The 20,824-nt window shown below is 38.3% G+C and overlaps 1 protein-coding gene across 1 annotated transcript in view; it reads right to left on the reverse strand.

Annotated features, from left to right (window-relative positions):
* Nucleotides 1–5,480: 5,480 nt before the first annotated feature.
* LOC131077293 (7-hydroxymethyl chlorophyll a reductase, chloroplastic) overlaps nucleotides 5,481–20,824 on the reverse strand; it is an 81,117-nt gene continuing 65,773 nt past the window's right edge. Inside the window, exons 13-15 of the mRNA XM_059210448.1 lie at nucleotides 15,057–15,084; nucleotides 5,658–6,308; nucleotides 5,481–5,555 (exon numbers count right to left, since the gene is read on the reverse strand). Coding sequence (XP_059066431.1) covers nucleotides 5,481–5,555; nucleotides 5,658–6,308; nucleotides 15,057–15,084 — 754 coding nt within the window. The remainder of the gene's footprint in view (nucleotides 5,556–5,657; nucleotides 6,309–15,056; nucleotides 15,085–20,824) is intronic.

A 20,824-nucleotide genomic window follows, 5' to 3' on the forward strand; every position in this document is an offset into this window, starting at 1 on the left:
CTCGCCTTTCTCCATCACTTCCAATTCGTAATTCATCTTGACCCTGCAGGAATAGTAAAATATTTGAAAACGAGCTCCCGTCCTTCACTGAGGGACAGGAGCGATTTTGCTCCTACAGGCCAAAATAACATGATTTTAGACATTTTAACACTTCACAAGGCGAAAACAAATCATTTGAGATGCCTAGGATCAAAAATCAAAAATGTCAAAATTTGGTCAAAATATTCAATTGGACAAAAATTCGCATTTCATCTTCAACACTTAGACAAATTTAAGCTTTGCATCAACATTCCAATTGAAAATTAGACCATTCTGGCGAATTCGTTGCATTCAAAATTTGCATCCTACGAAAGGAAGCTCAAAAAGCTCTCAAAACTGACTGGATTCTGGCCTGAAAAGACGGTAATTAAAACCCTAAGGCTTGACCCTAAATCCAGACAACTAACAAACTAACAAAACCCTAAAAAAGCAAAGCGAAAACGAACAAAACGAGCAAAAAACATGGGTCCCCATTTGCAATGGGGCGATGTGTGAAAACGTCACAACAAGTTGTTCTGGGCATTACCGGTTGCACTCAGTTTTAACCGGTATCCCTGCTTGCCAGTCATTTAAAGTATTTGTTGTCAAACCGGTTTTGGACTGTATTTGTGTTTATACTGATTCACCCCCCCCCTCTCAGTACCGGTTTGGTACTAGTGGTTCATCTTTGAGTTATCAATGATATTATTTCCAGAATTAATAAAATCAAATACATAGCAGATTTTTTCAACTCACTAAATACTCCAGCATTTTTGACATAATGTTCCAACAATGACTTCCCATCTTGCTGCTACAGTAACATGAATAGTGCCGTGCTACAGTAACGTGAATAGTGTCACGCTACAGTGGAATGAATAGTGTCGTGCTACAGTAACATGAATAGTGTTGCACTACAGTGCTGCTACAGTATTAATTAGTCTTCAATCAGTTCAATATCTTCATAAAATCATCCCTTCAAAATGGCATAACCATTGGACAAGAAGTGAAGAAGGTATGAACAAAAACATCAAATTTGCCTGTAGCTGGAGATGCACCCAATCTGCCTACTAATGAAGCTAATAGCAATGGATTCCAAAGGCCAAACCCCAAAGGAATGACGTCTAGAATGTCACAAGAGAGGATAGACGTCCCCGAATGCCAAGAACGGATCTGCAACTCACACATCAATTTCTTCTCATATTCAACATGTCAAGTGAAGCCACAAAAGCTTCCTTTTATTCTTTCTCCAAAGGTCAACCCAACTCACTTGAGCAATGTGGGATAAAAGATGTGCAATATAAAACATATTAAAATATTCACTTATGTCTCCCTTGGGTGCCCCTTTGATTTGCACACATCCCCATAAAATAAATATTAAAGTAACACTTTAATATTTTACAATTAAATTAAATGTTACTTTAATAACACTTCAGGCATTAAAATATATTAGTAATCAGACTCCGAATAGCGCGAGTGATAGCTCGTCGAAAAGCTCTCGCCGAGGAGTATCGAATCCAATCACCAAAGCTAGCCTCTGTTGTGTCCTGCTAACTTAGTAAAAATAGTAAGTATGCCTGAAACTAAGTAAATCAACTCCGTTTTAGCCCAAATTGGAAATGACTAGGCCAAAACACTCTAGGATCCCCTTAAACCCTCCGTTAGCCCTCGGGACCATGTAGAGCTAGGCTAACGCACATACACTTGGTCAACTGCTAAAGTGGGGACGTTACAGTCCGCCCCCCTTGAAATTGCTTGTCCTAAAGCAATCTTAGTCCAGCCTGTTGTATCACCTGCTCATTCTCCCATGTAGCATCTTCCTTCGCCAGGTCTCTCCATCTGACCAAATACTCCTTCACTATCCTGTTTCTGAGTTTCCTCTCTCTAGTGTCCAGAATAGCCTCAGGTACTAACACGAGCTTCCCCTCTTCATCCAAAGGGGGTAAATCTGCAGAAGGTATTACACTCTGACCAATGGCTTTCTTAAGCCTAGACACATGAAATACATTGTGTACCTGACTGCCCTCTGGAAGCTCAAGCTCATAGGCGACTTCGCCCACCCTGCGAATCACTCTGTAGGAACCATAAAATCTAGGCTTCAGCTTCTCTGCTCCGCTCCTCTTGAGCAATGACTACCTATATGGCTCTAGCCTCAAATACACCATGTCCCCCACCTCGAAACTGGCTCTACCCTATGTTGGTCAGCATACAACTTTTGCTGATTTTGAACCTACTGTATATTCTCCTTGAGCGCTCTCAGGATATCCGGACTATCCTGCAACAGATCCTTGGCTTTGGGCACTCTGTTGTCCCCCAAAGACAAATCCATGAAGCTTGGTGCTTCATACCCATACAATGCCATAAATGGAGTCATCCTGATGATCATGTGATATGTGGTATTGTAACAATACTCCCCCATGTGTAACCACCTGACCCAAGCTCTCTGATGCGCAGTCACATAGTTCCGTAAATAACCTGATGGGCATGTGATATGTGGTATTGTAACAATACTCCCCCATGTGTAACCACCTGACCCAAGCTCTCTGATGCGCAGTCACATAGTTCCGTAAATAACCTTCCACCCTTTTATTTACTATCTCCGTCTACCCATCTGTCTGAGGATGGTAGCTCGTACTAGGTGTAAGATCTGTACCGCACAGCCAGAACAACTCCTGCCAAAAGGCGCTCATGAACTTGCTATCCTTGTCACTAACAATATATCTCGGTAGCCCATGCAACCTAAAAAATCTCTCTGAAGAACAAATCTGCCACCTGAGTTGCTGTGTAAGTAGAAGGAATAACAAAGAAGTGAGCAAACTTCGTCAATCTGTCTACCACCACATAAATGCCATCTCTTCCCTGCACTCGTGGTAAACCAGTGATGAAGTCCATAGAAATGATTTCCCATTTCTTGTCCGGAATGGGCAAGGGCTGTAGTAAACCTGCAGGAAACGTGTGCTCTCCCTTATTCTGCTGACAAACTGCACACTCCCTGACATACCTCTGAACATCATCCTTGAGCCCTCTCCATGAGAACCGCTCTCGGATCTGCCTGTAGGTCTTGAAGACCCCCGGATGCCCAGCTGTAGGCGCATCATGAAATGCCCTCAGTATCACCTCTCTCAACTGTGATGATGGAATCAAATAAACCATGTCCTGAAATCTGATCAATCCATCTATCACCTCATAGCATTCATCCTGTATAGTACCTGAAATCAAACCAAAAGCCCAAGTATCTCCGACATATTCTGCTATAATCTTATCCCTCCAATCTCATGTAATCTCTGCAAGAGCACAAATGTGAGGTCTTCTGGATAAGGCATCAGCTACTACATTCTTCTTCCCTTTGACAAACTCAATGTCAAAGTCATAAGCCTGCAATTTAGTGACCCACTTCTGTTGCCTGTCATTCAAGTCTCGCTGGCTCATGAAATACTTTATGCTATTGTGATCCGTCTTGATCACAAACTTCCCTCCAACCAAGTAGGATCGGAATTTGGCCAAGGCATGCATGATGGCCAACATCTCATGATCGTAAATAGAATAGCATCTCTGCACACCTCAGAGCTTCTTACTCTCAAAAGTGATGGGGTGCTTCTCCTGCATCAATACTGCTCCAACCCCATCACCCGACGCATCACAATGAAGCTCAAAAGGCTTCGTGAAGTCTGGTAGAGCTAGGACTGGACATGAAGACATCACCTGCTTGAAATGCTCAAAACACCTCTGTGCTACCCCTGTCCACATGAAGGCTCCCTTCTTAGTAAGATCTGTCAAGGGAGCAGTTGTCTGAGAAAACCCCTTAACAAAACTCCTATAAAAACCACATAAGCCAAAGAACCCCTTAAGCTGAGTAAGGTTCGTAGGCGTAAGCCAATCAACAATAGCTCTAATCTTTTCAGGATCCACCCGAACTCCCTTTGCACTGATAATATGACCAAGGTACAAAAGCTCTATCATCCCGAACTCACACTTAGGCTCCTTGGCATACAGTGACTCTCTCTCCAAAATAGATAACACCTCCTCAAGATGTTGCAAATGCTCCTCCCATGTCTTGCTAAAGACCAAAATATTGTCAAAGAAAATCAAAATGAATCTCCTCAATTGCCCCCTGAACACCTAGCTCATGCAACTCTGAAAAGTAGCAGGAGCATTGGTTAGCCCAAATGGCATAACGAAAAACTCGAAATGACCATAGTGACACCGAAAAGTTGTCTTCTCAATGTCCTTTGCCCTCATACTGATCTGATGATACCCTGATCTCAAATCTATCTTTGTGAAGAAGCATGCCCCATGTAGCTCATCTATCAGCTCATCTATCCTCAGAATGGGGTACCTGTTCTTAATGGTTTTCTTGTTCAAGGCCCTGTAGTCAATGCACATGCGCATTGTTCCATCCTTCTTCTTAACCAAAACAGCTGTTGAAGCAAAAGGGCTTTTGCTTGGCCTAATGTGCCCCATCTCCAACAACTCCTTGATGGCTGTCTCTATCTCATCCTTGTGTTTCTTTGGATGACGATAGGGCGTGATCATAATGGGCTTAGCCCCCTCTTCTAACTCAATGACGTGCTCTATCCCCCTATCTGAGGAACACCATGTGGAATACTGCCAAATACCTTGGCATGTCTATCAAGGATGTCCTACATATCAGGCAGATGACTCTTAACCTGTGGCTCTGGTGATGCTAGCATAATCAAGCACTCCGCTGCCCACTCAACATCATCATGTCTAAACAACCTCTCCATCCTCCTCAAAGAAACTACCCTACAACTGCCCTCTAATAATCCTCTGAGTACCACGGTCCTGCCCTCATGCTGGAACCTCATCTCTACTCTCTCCATGTTTAGAGTAAACTCTCTCAACGATGCCATCCAAGTCATCCCTAAGATAACGTCATAATCACCCATGTCCACAACATAGAACTCATCCTGGAGCTCATAACCATCTCCCAATTTGATGCGAAGATTTGTAATCTTCTGTGTGCATAGTAACTTGTGACCACTAGCTACCATGACTCGGAATCCTAAATGTTCTTCAGTTTGCCACCCTCTCCTAGCCACTAACTGTGAATCTATGAAATTATGTGTGGCCCCAGTGTCCAACAAAGCAACCACCTTTTGTCCCTGTATGGTGCCACGCACCTTAAAAGTAATTGCCTTTTGAGCACCTGTCAATCTAGCTAGGGACTTCCCATTCCCTGAACCCTCCTCAGTGGCACTACTCTCACCATCAGACTCTGACTGTTGCTCCTCATCCTCTGACTGTGACTCCTCAGCAGAGAAGTATTCCATCTAGTTGGCCTTAGCCTTCAGAGGACACTTGTGAGATAAATCCCACGGTTCCCTACATTGAAAACATAGTTTTTTCCACCTCAACTCATTCAGTGTCTCATCGTCTAACCTCTTTGATTCCTTTTTCTAAGGCTGAGAATCCTTATGTAGAGGTTTCTTATCCTTATCCTTCTTTTAGTGTGGATCCTTAGGAATGAACTTACTCCTAGAAGCAAAAGGTGCAAGATCTCTCGCCTTCCGAATGGCATCCTGCAATGTGAGGGGATCATGTCCCTTCACCCAACCACGAAGAGGCTTTGACAATCCATCCACAAATAGTACAATCAACCTCCTCTCCAAAATGTCTGTAACCAACACTAATAGACTCTGGAAATCTGAGATGTAACTGTCGAAAGGACCCCACTGTCTCAACTGGGCTAACTCCTTGAAATGGAGTTCTGGATCCTTCGTATCAAACCTGTCAATCAACCTCTTAGTGAACTTTGCGTATGTGTCTATCTGGTTATGGCCCAATGTGACCATACCATGGTGCCACCACTCGTGTGCACTCCCATCCAAGTGCAATGCAGCATACTTAATCACATCCTCCTCAAGCATGGGATTAAGCTGGAAATAAGTATCTAATTTTTGGACCCATGTTCGTGCTGAAGCCTTCCCTGTACCATCATAGTATGGAATAGACAACTTTCCCAACTTCTTCCTCATCTCATAATTCTGTTGTCGGTTTCCTCTCATGGGCATATTCTTGAGTCTAACATCCATATATTCCCTGAATGTCATCTCAACCTGTAACTCAGGGCTAGAGTTCCTCCAATCATCCATAATCATATCTTGAATCTCTTGTTGTGTAGGAACGGCATTATTCTGGTCATTCTGTCTCGGAGGAAACTGTGGCATGAGTGGTGTCGTAGTAGAAGAACTTGCTCTAGCATATGTCCCGGTTCCCCTGTTAACCGATGCGTCTCCATTACCTCCATTACCTCCATTACCCTGTCCACCTCCCTGGTTAGCATTATTACCCTAATTGGTATTATTACCTTGGTTGCCATTATTACCTTGGTTGCCATTATTGCCTTGATCTGCTCTCGTCAAATGTTGTGTAATGGCTATAGCCATCTGCTGCAATGTAGTCTGGACCTCCCTCTGACCCCTAGCAAGATCACTAAGCATCTCCCTAGTGCTAGGTTCTCCCCTTTCCCCATCTCTGTCACCCATGGCTGGTGCTAAAAAAGGGTCACCCTCCTCTTCAATCTCTGGTGAATTTTGTAAGTTTGGGTTTGACCTGTTTCTCCTCAAGTAATACTGATGTGCGGGACACATGAAACCCTCACAGGATGGCAGGAAAAACAAGCTCTGATACCACTGTAATGGACACCCTAAAATGCCCAAAAACTAAACCAACTGCTGATAGGACTTTAGTCAAATAGTTTGCATCCAACTCCTTATTTCTTCGTTTAATGTTTAAACCCCCTTATGGCTTCGGAAATGAAATGTTTGTTTGTTTTTAAGTCTTTGCATAGATTTGAAATCACATAACATGAACTAGAAGGAAATTACAATAATATGCAACATAAAGATTGAACTACTGCTGATATGATATTATTTCCAAAATTAATAAAATCAAATACATAGCAGATTCTTTCAACTCACTAAATACTCCAGCATTTTTGACATAATGTTCCAACAATGACTTCCCATCTTGCTGCTACAGTAACATGAATAGTGTCATGCTACAGTAACGTGAATAGTGTCGCGCTACAATGGCGTGAATAGTGTCGTGCTACAGTAACGTGAATAGTGTTGCACTACAGTGCTGCTACAGTATTAATTAGTCTTCAATCAGTTCAATATCTTCATAAAATCATCCCTTCAAAATGGCATAACCATTGGACAAAAAGTGAAGAAGGTATGAGCAAAAACACCAAATCTGCCTATAGCTGGAGATGCATCCAATCTGCCTGCTAATGAAGCTGATAGCAATGGATTCCAAAGGCCAAACCCCAAAGGAATGACGTCTAGAATGTCACAAGAGAGGATAGACGTCCCCTAATGCCAAGAACGGATCTGCAACTCACACATCAATTTCTTCTCATATTCAACATGCCAAGTGAAGCCACAAAAGCTTCCTTTTATTCTTTCTCCAAGGGTTGACCCAACTCACTTGAGCAATGTGGGATAAAAGATGTGCAATATAAAACATATTAAAATATTCACTTATGTCTCCCTTGGGTGCCCCTTTGATTTGCACACATCCCCATAAAATAAATATTAAAATAACACTTTAATATTTTACAATTAAATTAAATGTTACTTTAATAACATTTCAGGCATTAAAATATATTAGCAATCGGACTCCGAATAGCACGAGTGATAGCTCGTCGGAAAGCTCTCGCCGAGGAGTATCGAATCCAATCACCAAAGCTAGCCTTTGTTGTGTCCTGCTGACTTACTAAACATAGTAAGTATGCCTGAAACTAAGTAGATCAACTCAGTTTTAGCCCAAACTGGAAATGACTAGGCCAAAACACTCCAAGATCCCCTTAAACCCTTCGTTAGCCCTCGGGACCATGTAGAGCTAGGCTAACGCACATACACTTGGTCAACTGCTAAAGTGGGGACATTACACCGGAAGAGTCAGAAGGCAGACAAGTTGGATCAAAAAAAATGGCTAAGTTTGGAACTCCTATTCCAAAAGAGGAAAGCATGCAAAATCATCCAAGTCTGGAAATTCACATCAATCCACCAATGTCATCCTGATCCGAAAATGGCCTGAAATTTGACTGTCTGAAAATTTGAAAGATCTTCCAAACTCCAGAATTTGTGTTATGATTCCTAGGGACCTGAAACCACTCTCAAACATCTTGACAATATATATGAAATATAACTTAAAGTATAAGTGCCACTTAAACTTAAATGTTATAGTTCATATATATACACATGTCTTGAATTGGTAGAAAACATCAAATTCCTCCTTCATGGCCAAAATCCACCCAAGCACTCAGCAGGGTGCCAAAATGGAGGGGTCATGGAGAATTCAGCATTTGATGAAATTCCTCCTCCACAGTGAAATTCCGCCCAAGGCATGCTTAAGGCACCAAAACAAGATAGCCATTGAAGATTCCAAACAAAGTGGGAATTCCTTTGCACATGGAAATAGCGCCCTAGACTAATGGAAAGCGCCAAATTGAGGGGTTCTTGGAGGCATGTAAAATGATCAAATTCCAAGACATGGTGAATTCCATGCTTAAGCTTGAAAATTGAAAAAAATTCTAAGGCATGAAAATTAAAGGACCAAGGAGGAATAAAAAGCAAAAAAAATCCCCTCGACAAATTTTTTGAAATTTTCATTTTTAGACACCAAATCTTATCAGAATCCGGAAAGTTTTGCAGATTTGGACTCATGAGATAATTCTCTATCTCCTGGACCCGGGTCTTAAATTTTAGGAAAATTCCTAAAAAATAGGAAATGTGGCAAATTGGTCAAAAAAGCTCCCTGTGAATGTGATGAATTCAAAGAGCACAAAAAAAATTCCTTCCTCGAGAAAGAATTGCACCCAAGAAGAAGAAATTCTGAAAAAAACAATTGACTAAGTGATGGAAATTCCTTCCTTCGCGACATAGTTCTTGGAAATCATAAAAATTGGCTAAGGCATGAAGAATTTCCTTCCTCGTGGGTAAGGAACAAATTTATTTTCAAAGGAGAATTCCTTCACAACATGAATCCCATGTCGGGATGAATTGAAGGTGGAAAAACAATTTCTTGGCAAGGAAGGAATCAGAGATGAACTGAACAAGAAATTTCTCCCAGGAAAAGTTTTTAAAAATCCATTCTCGGGCATCAAATCACATCCAAATTTCAAATTTTTACAGATTTGGATTCGTGGGAGAATTTTCTCTCTCCTGGACCGTGGAAACCTAATTTGGAAGTTTTCCTAAAAAATAGGAAATGTGCAGAATTGATGAAAAACCTTCTTCAAGAAAGGAAAGTTAAAGAGACTTCAAGAAAATTCTTCCTGAATCAAATTTTCTCTCTCCAACAATTCGAGATGTGCAGGAGTGGATATACAATGGCAGAGTCCACTTGCATGGCGAGGATCTATTGAACGCATGGCAGTATGGTGGCGCATTCATTGCTAGAATATTTGACCAAATGGCGACCAAGTCATTACATGTTGAATTTATGGCAGATTATTTTTGCATGCAGCCGCCGCATGTGGAAATGATGGAGCATTTATGACATAATGGGGTGATTTTTGCATGGATGAATATTCAACGCATGTTGGGCGAATTTGATAGAGGTGGTGCATTTAATGCACAATTGATGCTATTTTGGGTACTTTTGAATTAATTGTATATGGGCATGATGGGTTATTAATTGGAGATTCCCACCTTGTTGCATCTTGAGTGGAGAATCTTTTAGGGAAAACCCTCCCCTCATTTGTAAGGGGGGAGACTTGTATGAAATTGTTGCGATAAGTTTTCAGATAATAACAGTGAAAAATTGTTCTTTGATGGTGTCCACTTAAATTATTTTTTCAAAGCTTGCATGGTTTCACCTTCCTCACTTAGATTAGAAATAGTAAAGTGCTTTCATTTCAATGGAGAATGTAATGGTGTCTGATGAATTTCCATGGTTCATACTTTTTGCATCTTGTTGATTGTAAGTTGCAGTGTAAAGTTAGCCTGAGCCACTAAACTTGTGCTAAGTTCGGTTGTGGACAGTCGTTTGGATTGCGTCGTGTTGGGTATTCAAATGCACTTTCTCAATATGAAAATCCTTCATCATCCTCAGAAGATTGCACCGGTTCTTGTGGAGTTGTAGTTAAACTTGGTGAAGCAGAGCTTGGTTTATTTGGAATTTGTCCACCAGAGCACTATTCACTGTTATCACTGCCCTTAGGAGTAGATTTGGATCCTTCTAAACCCTTTCCCTTTTACTTTCAGTTCATTTTAGTCCGTTCGAAACAGCAGCATCGCAGAATTGCCATTTCCGATGATGGAGTTCCAGCCACAACAAAGAAGTGAAAGAATGATGCAAACGTAAGGCCCCTTGGATTACCAGCAATCACATCAGCTAACTGAGTCACGTCCGTAGCATAAAGGAACCTTGGAGTCGATTGTTTGAACTTCTTGCAATCTTAGCATGCAATCACACTTTGATCAAGAGAGAGTGAAGTGACTGTTAGGCAACTTTATTCTCTGTTCAACGTAGTCATAAAAAGCACTCAACAGATGGGTGGACTCCTAGGAGGTCTCATTGCTTCACCCTTGTGAGCATCACCTATATGCAATGAGTGTTAAGTGCACCATTCATGCTCATGAGTGATGGGTTTGTATGAGCCACTACTCATAAAATATGGATCAATGAGTTTGACTCAACAACACAATTGACTCCTCATAAAACAACATAATACATCTGTCTTTAGTGATTTAAATATGCATAGTCTATACATATGTATACAATTTGTTTATTTACCTTTTTGCAACTTTTGAATTTTTTCCACAAACATTAACCTAGATATGGCACAAACGGTGTGGCGTCATATCCAAATGTATTTGCATACAGCCCCAATATAGACTCGTTTATGGATACATTAGAATGCAATATCCATGCCTAGTCTAGGGTATTGATATCCAAATAGTAGAGAAGTATTGATAAAATTGTTTTCGATTCTAAAAATTCCAACACATTAAACAAGAACAAAATTGCATTGTTGAATACTTTGGCAAGAATGCCCCCTTTCAAAAGGATTACAAAGAATGGCTTGTCATGGCCCACAAGCATTGATGTTATGAAGATCAACCTTAGAGTAGGCCTCCAACTAACTAGCATAAACAAAGAGCTAGATGACCCCTTCTTCAACCTTACTACAATCAAGGAAGATCAATGTTGGCATATATCATGATATATCAAGGGTCATAACCACTCTACCTATAATTTTGTTTCTTTAACTTACCCCATATTATTTTGGAAAAATATTATTCTGGCCAGCCACCCAGCAATCTATCATTCAGTATGGGATGGTGGTTGAATTTTATGTCACTTGCATTGAAATTGTCCATTATTATAAAAGATGATAACAAAGCAACTTGACATCACTCTATTGGTCTTCTTGAGGAATTTCATTCTTTCCTTTCCCTTCTTGGTCTCTACTCCATTCGCCATTTTGTCTTTTCCATGTAGCTTGCACTCTACTTTCAGCTCTCTTCTACTATTCCCTCTACCTTCATCTCTACATCCAGCATTGTCCTCTCTTAATTTTGGTTCAAGCTAAGAAAATGATGCTTGTCTGCTTCTTTAAAAGAACAACGAAAACAATCATCCATCAACATAGGGCCTTGACTCTCAAAAAGTCCTCTCTATAGACACACTCCATTTTCATCATTTAAAACACCATGCCCACTAGTTTCCTAACAACCATAATTCACCCTCTTCCACTAGCAAAAGAATCTTGAACTATGAAAATCTAGATCTAGCCAAACATCCCACTAGTATGGTGACTTCCAAGATTGCCAATACTCCCCCCTTCCCTATGCATATTTTCCAAAACCCTTCTAACACCTAGACCACACACCCCATTTACAACAATAATGTGGCTATAAATAAATTCAATCAAGTCTATATGAGTAGAGTCCTACATGCTAATTGGTTGTATGTCTAAGAATCTATAGTCAAAGATGCATCCCAAAATCGATGACCTAGCATCTATTAAAGACCATCTTACCATTAATTTGTTATAGTATCTACAATATACCCAAGGATCTATAAACTAGGATGAATATTCCATACCATAGCTAGTCAATTACAAACTAAATAAGAGGACATGGAGAAATGCAATGTTGGAAAAATCACCTCAACATGAAGGACACAAGTATTTAACATTGAAAACCTGAATTTCAAGAGTGGACTTAATGACCCCCTCATCCACTATCTCCAATACGAATACAATCTTAGTCCACTTGGGCATACAACAAGGAAGAATATTCAATTTTCTGCTCCTAAGATGAGTCACTAACTCCCACAATCCCCTCTCTATTCTACTACAACCTATTTATAGTCACAAATCTGCACTTTGTAACTGAAAAATCAACCTAAACATCACTCACATGCTTCTTATAATGCTTATTTCACATATATGTTGGTTATTTATGATTGGATAACTCAAAAAGTTGAAAAGATTCCAGGATGAAGAAAAATACAAAATTTCGAAATATCATACAGCTATTTTCTTGACACAAGACAAAACTACCAGTTATAGCACACTCGTAGTTATGAAACTACCACTTGTCAAAACTGGCAATCACATAATTGCCTCCTATTGGCACCGACAATTGTCCCTGTTTTTTTCCCTATAATACTAGCTTCTTTAATCAGAAGTGTACCTAAATAGTGACATTCTTCACCATGAAGTCATACTGTGATAATTCATTTTTACACATCACCTAGGTCTTCATACGACCCTCCACTCACTTCCACCTCACCATACCAAACTGTCTTAATCAGTAAATTTTGCTGTGTATTAAAATTTAATATCTCATATATTATCAGTCCCAATCCCTTCAATGTCTCTTTGACTGCTGGGCAGGCTCTTCCTATATCTTCTCAAGGGGGGCGAATTGATTGAAAAACTATGTCCCTTTGCAAAGGATGGCAACTCTAAATTTATATGCACCCTTTCACACCAAACTTGGGTGCTCAATACAAAGGGGGTCGCGTAATATCCCTGCTGTTATTAACTAAGATACCCAAGGGATATTGTCAAACAATGTTCTGATTACCCTTCTGTTCAAACTTCCTAATTGTATAACCTGCATGTTATGCAGATTTGTAGACCACTTGTGTGTTATGCTGTTCTGATTTCTGCAACACTTCAGACTAATTTTGACGCTAGGAAAATTGGTTTTCTAATGCGGATGACTTGGAAACAAAAAGGACAATAATCAAGGATGATAATGCAACTTGTATTTTATGTTTTGATGAAGTATCGTGAATAGATATTGCAGAAATATGTGATTACAGAGACTGTAATTATGACAAATAGTTGGCATGCAGCTCAAGGAATCACAAATATATGAATCAATCTGATCTCTTCTCATTAAATAATCATGTTCTTATTACATAGGCCAACTTGTATCAAATTCATGGACTAACAACAGTGACCACCTTCAGATTTTCTGAAGACAATGACAGCTATGGACTTCAACACACAGACTGAAACTACAATGGATTTCTAATGTCAAATGCACCTGGAATATAGCACCTTGAAGAAGCAAGCAATATCTTTGTTGTTGAAGCCTTCAATGACCAAAATCGACCTTCTTGCCAAAATCGCCCTGCTACTGCTAAGGAGGTCTGAGAACAAATAAATTTGAAGTGCTGAACCCTTCCCCACAATGACAAAGGAATTGCTATTTCTTTCCAAGAAGATCGCCCAAGCCAAATATCCAAATCGATGCCACAATGGGAGCCAATGAACAAATTTGTGAAATAGCTTCAGACTGGTACAATTTTGTTCAGGAAATTAATGGGCCTCAAACTTCACCTTTTACTCCTCTAAAATACATTAAAAAGAATCGCCCTTCCTCCTAGATGCTGTCGCTGTCCTCAAAACCTTGAAATGATGCATCAACAATGGATTATGAGCAAAATCGTGGTAGATAAGGGTCTGATGCAATTTGTCTCAGATTCTGATGTATCACCTGCAATCACCACAAAACTCCTCCAAATGCTCCTTACCCAAATCGTCTCACTCCTCCTAGAATGCTGGTACAAAAATATCATCATAAACCTATGAAACTGAAAGTGTCTTCAGATTAGTCACCATAGATAGTGTTGTAACTCAATGAGCTCCAATGTGAAAGACTGAGATATGCTTCACTCTCAAGCAACCCTTCGGAGGATCTCTCACCCCCTCAGTTATGCAATCAAAGAGAGGTATCGTTCCCAATGATTAATAATCTGCAGAAACCCTAGGCTCCACAACCACAATGCAAGAGAAGATGCCAAATCACCAATGCCATGACAATGAGCAAAATCCCCTATTTATTATTTTCCTCTCATGATTCGATCAGCTTCTAGAAACTTCTCCCTTTAATAAAATAATATTTATAAGTGACTTATTAATTCTTTTTTATTTTGTGCTTAGTCACTTTATTAATTTAATAAAATATAAAGTCATCTCATGTATGTTTTTAAATAAATATAATGAGACAACTTATATAATATTAAATTAAATAATTTCCCCTTATTTCTCCAGAAATCAAATACAAACAACTCCAGGCCAAAACGGGGACATTACAGGTCGGCCCCTTATTTAAATTATTTATTTGCAATTCAAAATAATGATGCTAATACCTTCAAGGTCGGCCCTAAAGCAAAAATAATTTTAATTTGTTTTAAATGGCCAAACAGGTCAGCCCTCATGTATTGCCCAAATTTATTATTTTTTTATTCAGTCGGCCCTAATTCCTTTTCTGCTCAGGCCGGCCCTATCTCCTTATCCATTTTTACTCTGTTGACAAGGTGAAAAAATAAAAGCAAAAAAATTCAATCTCAAGCATCTTCAAACTCTTAGTATTCTATGGAAAAATGATAATAGTTAACAAATGGGACCATTGAAAACTGAGTATTTTTCTATCTATGAGATATTTTATGATATATCACTTTAGATCTATACTTCCCTTAAGTTTTGAAATGCTAAACATAAAGACTACTTTTCTGTTTCAGAAAAGTGCAGAGGAATAACTCACCGCCAATGCATTTGTGTAGTCAAAGCAACTGGAAAGACACAAAAAAATATATATCAGGGGGGGAAATGACATGTTATAGAATAAGGTATCATGTACCACATATTATCAATTAATCAATGTCTAAAGTCACAAAGTATTTAGGTACAATGAGATCCTACAATAAGAGGAATTGATAGATTTGCAGTCATTGAAGTAAATTTAAAGATTTTAAATCCCAAACAATAATTAGTATTGTTTTCTTTACAATTTTATAATTGGAATGTTTGTCCATATCACTTCTGTTCCAAGAAAGGAATTTCATGCCAAAAGAAAAAAGCAGATGACCAAGAAAGTACTTTTGCAGAAAAGAAATCAATTCGAGAGAAAAACTAGATTGCAAAACTCAGGTAACATTCAAAAAAGGAGTTATATAAAATATCATCCAAGAAACTCTTTTAACCATTATATTTGTCCAAAAATATGGCTTTTGTTTGATTCTGTAGATAAAATGATAAATTTATCTACCATTTCCACACCATCCAAGAAGCATCCTTCCATGTAATTGTTGCAAAATAACAGTCTTTTGTTTTCAATGTGTCAAAGGTGGGTATTAGTTATAAATTTGAGATGCCAGTCAAAATGTTATTATTTTGTAGACCATATTGCGAAGAGCTAAGAGGATGAAATTGGTCCATAAGAGATTGCATTTATCATTTTCCGCATTAGGACCAGCTTTGTAACATTCATCTATGTGAGCATTTGATTATTCCTTCTGGACTCCCCGACCACCTCTAAGAGATCTTGGTAACATTCTAAAAAGATTAATACAATGAAGCAGACAACCCATCAAGTTTGGGAGACTTGTCCTTATTTGATGAGAAAATAATCCTCTACTATTTTTGCGATGGAATCATTGTCATTGCTTTTTATAACTTTAGGTGTTGCAGAAGTTGGCCTGCGGCAGAGGTAGAAAGATGTGCAAGTTGGTCCTCACTGACGAAATTGCTGAAATATTCAGTGCAAAGGTCAGATTTGGATTGTTTAAATAACTTTATTTTCAGAAGTATAGTTACAGATTTCATTCTCAGAATTTTACCATGTCTTTCATTAATGAATTTATGTCATTTATAGTTATACCAAAATCACAAAAGAAAACCTCTTAACCTAAGGAAGCATGCAAAGTGTTTGACAAAATGTGTATGAGGAAGCATGCAAAGTGCATGATCTTTTGGTAATAGTTTAGGGGTTCTTACATACTAAATAATTTCCAGTATTTGTTGCATCCCTCTTTATAACACTGATAATGCTTTTTCCTTACATGGTATTTTTGTGGTGAATTTATATATGGATATGGTTTACATCAGATAAATGATCCTAATTGAGCTTAGTGTGTGAATTGCTTATTATTAATGTTCAAATGATATAAGGTTAATGTTTTATTTCAATGAACTGACAATGATTATATGTTATGGGCTAACTACAGTTGTGGTTTCCAAGATGGATTTAGGACAATCCATCTTGCCCTCCAGGATAGAGAGGAAGAGCATCACTGGAGAGAGGGAAACAGACATAGGAACAGTCAAGCATTGTGATTTGGATTTTGTCACACACATGTAAGTTCCAGTTTGTCTTTTGGTCGTATTTTAACTATTTCTTCTTATAACACTTAGGTAAGTGTCAGTTTGACCTTTGTCAACAGCTCATGCCAAGAATTGACCTATGTTTGATCGGATTAAACCTATGTCCATTGTTTTCTTGTGAATTGCTTATACTTAATAAATATATTGTATTGCCAATATTCTAATTATTCTATCCATGCATGTATATGTATGTGTAATGATTTCGTATAAACGTACATATATGTATATGAGCATATACATATATGTACACATATATGTATATTAGTATACGAATCCATACATATGAATATACATGTATAGGCGAATAAGTTAAGACAAAGTTGTTTAATTAATAAAACTTAGGATATCGGAGGATTAAATTTCACAAGGCTTTATAGCCAAACTTATTAATTATTAAAGTTGAGATCTTATGCTAAGGTAAGCCGATTATATATGGCTTCAATTAACTTGCATCGAATGGCATTATTAAGTTTTGAATGCTTAAATCCAAGGCCAATATCAGCAGGTTAACTTTGATTCATTTAATTTCTGCTTATATAGTGTCTTCTGAGCACATGAGCTTAAAGCCAAATCATCTTATCTTTGCACTATTTTAGGATATGAATTTTGAATTGAAAGCTTTGGTTTTATCTCTGCTTCTACTGCCTAATAAGGCACAATGGAAGTAGTTAATGAGCTACTGAAACCGTTTCTTGCAATACATTTTCCAAGTGCTTATGATAAAGCTTGATAGGATTAGGAATCGATTCATTGAATCCAAAACTAAACTGTTTCTTGGTTTACTATCACTTTGGCTAAAACTTTTTGGAATCTAGATAATTTTGGGACAAGACTTCTTTTTCAAGAACCGTTTTTGGAAACGGATGATTATTATTTTTTTCATACTCTCTCACAATACGGGAATGAAAAAGACTGAAAAGCTCGAATGAAAATGTTTTCCATTAGTTACTGTTAGCAACTGGAATTTCATTGTCAACCTTTGGGAAACTCGATAAGAATGGAGAACTTGAAGCTATAAGAAACGGAGATGATAGTCTAGCATTGAATATATTTTCATTTATTCTCAGGGGTTTCTGGGTTAGAGTAAAGCTCGAGAGGGAGCTCAAGGTTAAAGTTCTTGAGCGTATGATATACTAGAGTTTGCCCTCTTCATATTTTTCTCTCTACAAAAGTTCGATATTCTCTGCATAGAACAGTAGAGGAACCTATACTCTTTTGGAGTTTGCGTGAGCTGGAAAGATCTTGGATGAGCTCGAAAGAAAGTTTAGTTTGTCTCGTTGTTGCCTTGCAATAGTAGGGCTGCTCATTACTGAGAGCTGGGTAGGAAAGAGATTGGCAACCCGAGTCAAATTGCTTCAAAATACAATCTACAAGCATGTGCTCTATCTTTCTTGATAAGCATTTTCCTTAATGTGACTCATACTTAATAGATTATTAAGAAAGGCTTTTTGTAAGATACCACCCTATTCTGCTCTAAATTGTTTGTTACAAATCAGAAGTAATTCCGTCAAAGAGTTGCCATACAACCAGCCTGTTCTGTTTTTGGTTAAGTTGATATCTGGCGGGTTTTGTTTTGGATTCCTTTGCATTCATTCTTAAGTGTTCATGTAATATGGGTTAACAACAACATTCATTCATTGATCATAAGACTGAATCATCTTTAATACTACTGTATTATTTCAGAACATTTGAACAGCCAGCTGTAGAAATAGTTCTTAAAACTCCAACAATACAATGGACACTCTTTCTCTAAAGCACAATTTTCCAGTTTCAGTACAATTCACTTAACCAGATATTAACTGAAAGTAAGTAATTAAGAACCTGGAATAATTAATAGTTCACTGTGAAATCAACTAAAGTTCCGCGACTCAGCAAGATCTCTTCTTCCCACAATGGCAGAAGTAAACTCCTAGTTCACGCACATTGAGTTGGAGCTGCTCTCAACCACGCCTAGGTTGTGTCTTCAATGCGGTGTGTACAGAAAGCTATTTCTTTAAATACGTCTCCACACAACAATGTAAAAACTCCACGCACAGTAATTTGGTTGCCACATCCAGCAAGAATGTTGTGCCCAGCCACAAATTCGATGCATTAACATCAAAGATTTTGCCACGCCCAATCAATATAATGTATCTCGACCCTGAAAGTAGTGGTCTTTTTCGCCCAGCCAAAGCTATGTGTGTGTTCGACCAGCAGGAGTATCGGCCAGCAGTGTTGAATGGTTCAGTTAAACGCTGTGTACTTCAGGTACCTCTGCGACTATGCTTCAGTTCAGTGCACGAAATACTAACCAGCCCTTCTATGCTCACAGCTATTAGCTTGAGGGTCCCAATCCACTAACACGTGATATCTGAGCTCAGTGTTCAACGCTGCAAACTTTGAATGACCTGCACTTCCAGCATCACTTTGATTCTACCTGAGGCTGTAGAGTTATCTAGATAGCTACGCCATTTAAGTTTTCAAACATTCCCTCTTCCCACAGCATTAACCTTTCTGAAGCAACATGTTGTCCGTATTTTTGTATTCACAAAAATAGACAACCCCTTTAAAAAATTTGTTGGAAAATGAAAATTTTACTCTAAGGCACACTTCCTGAGGCAAAATTTTGCTTCGCCCTTGGACTGGCTTAATCCTCAGTCCATCCTCAATCCACGTTTCAAATTTCATTGCATTCTAAGTTCGTTTGCTATGTTTTTTCTTCAATTTCGGGTTTTTTCTTCTGGACTACTGGTGGAAAATTCTCCTTTGATTGCAAGTTTTATTTTTCTCTTGTTTTAGTGTTGTAGGGAAATTTTAAAACAATTACAAATGCACTTTATTTAAAACTTGTCACTTGTAACTTACTTTTTATTCCCCCCTTGTTTTTTATGTCTTTTAAGTTGTTGTAAGAACTTTTTGGACAAATTATAAGTGAATTTAAAATTATAAGTTTAAAAAGAACTTGTAATTTCTTTCAAAAGTTCCCACTTAAGTGATTTGGAGATGTAATAGGGATTTTATTTCCCTATTACATGTTTTAATGTTTTTGGTCACTTGTAAAGGGAATTTTATTTCCCTATGGCAAGTTCTTTTTTTTAAGTTAAGTCATTAAAACTTGTAAAGGGGATTTTATTTCCCTATTACAAGTTATTTTGACATGTCTTCTTGTTCTTTTCTCTCACAAACCCAATTTTGCCTTATGAGTTGAAAAGTGAAGCAAATTAAAACTTGTAAAGGGGGTTTGAAAACCCGATTTCATGTCTTTTGCTTGCATTTTAAACTTGCTCCTTCTCTCCAAGAACCCGGCCTGGTCTTTCTAAAAGGAGTTCGAATTTTTGAAGAATTTCAAACCGATTTTTGTGGAGAATCCATGGAAAGAGGAAGGCGTGTCATTCTAGGAGCCGTTTTTGTTGCATCATGAACCACATTTTTTTTTTGAGTGGAAGGCATTTTGCTCCTTGCTTGCCACGTTTTTACCTCCTTTCAATTCATTTTTGCAGCACATATGGAGGCGTTTTGGTCTCTTTAACCTACATGATTCACCTCCTTGCTTCAACATGTGGATCTACTAGGCGTTTTCACTCTTTCCTCTTCCTCTTTGGATGTCGTTTTGGGTGTTTATGGTTGAAATCCGAGTTTGTTAAAAATGTGGCAAGGGTTTCAACGTTTTGATTTTACCTTCTATTTAAGGAGCTGATTGTTTCTTTCAAAGTTATTCCATCTCTTTGGAGGGCATCTTGATCAAGCAAGGTATGTTTTGTTTTTAGTTTTGTCTTTATTTTATTTTTGTTGTTTTGAAATTCCTTGATTGATCATGATAGTTGTTTGTTTTGTTCTTGTTTCATTTCAGGTTTGAGAGAGATCTTCCCATTTCTATCCAAGTCTTGAATGCAATTTGAGAATTGCATTGTCTTTCCCTTCACATTTTTCCCTCTTTACTTGCATGAGGGTTTTTTAAATTGATTGCAAGAAAGATGAAAAAGTGAGTTTTTCCCCTTTGGCTAAAAAGACTTCATCATCTTTTGCCAAAAGTTCAAGTTTCAAAGATTGTAAAAAGCTTGTCTTTCCAATTCCGGGTTTTAAAAACCTGATTACAAGCGAAGGTTTTTCCCATTTAAAATGAAGATGATCATCCAAAATTCTTTCCATATTCATCCGCATTCATTACCC

Source organism: Cryptomeria japonica, chromosome 8 (assembly GCF_030272615.1).
Source record: "Cryptomeria japonica chromosome 8, Sugi_1.0, whole genome shotgun sequence".
In the NCBI taxonomy this organism is placed as follows: domain Eukaryota; kingdom Viridiplantae; phylum Streptophyta; class Pinopsida; order Cupressales; family Cupressaceae; genus Cryptomeria; species Cryptomeria japonica.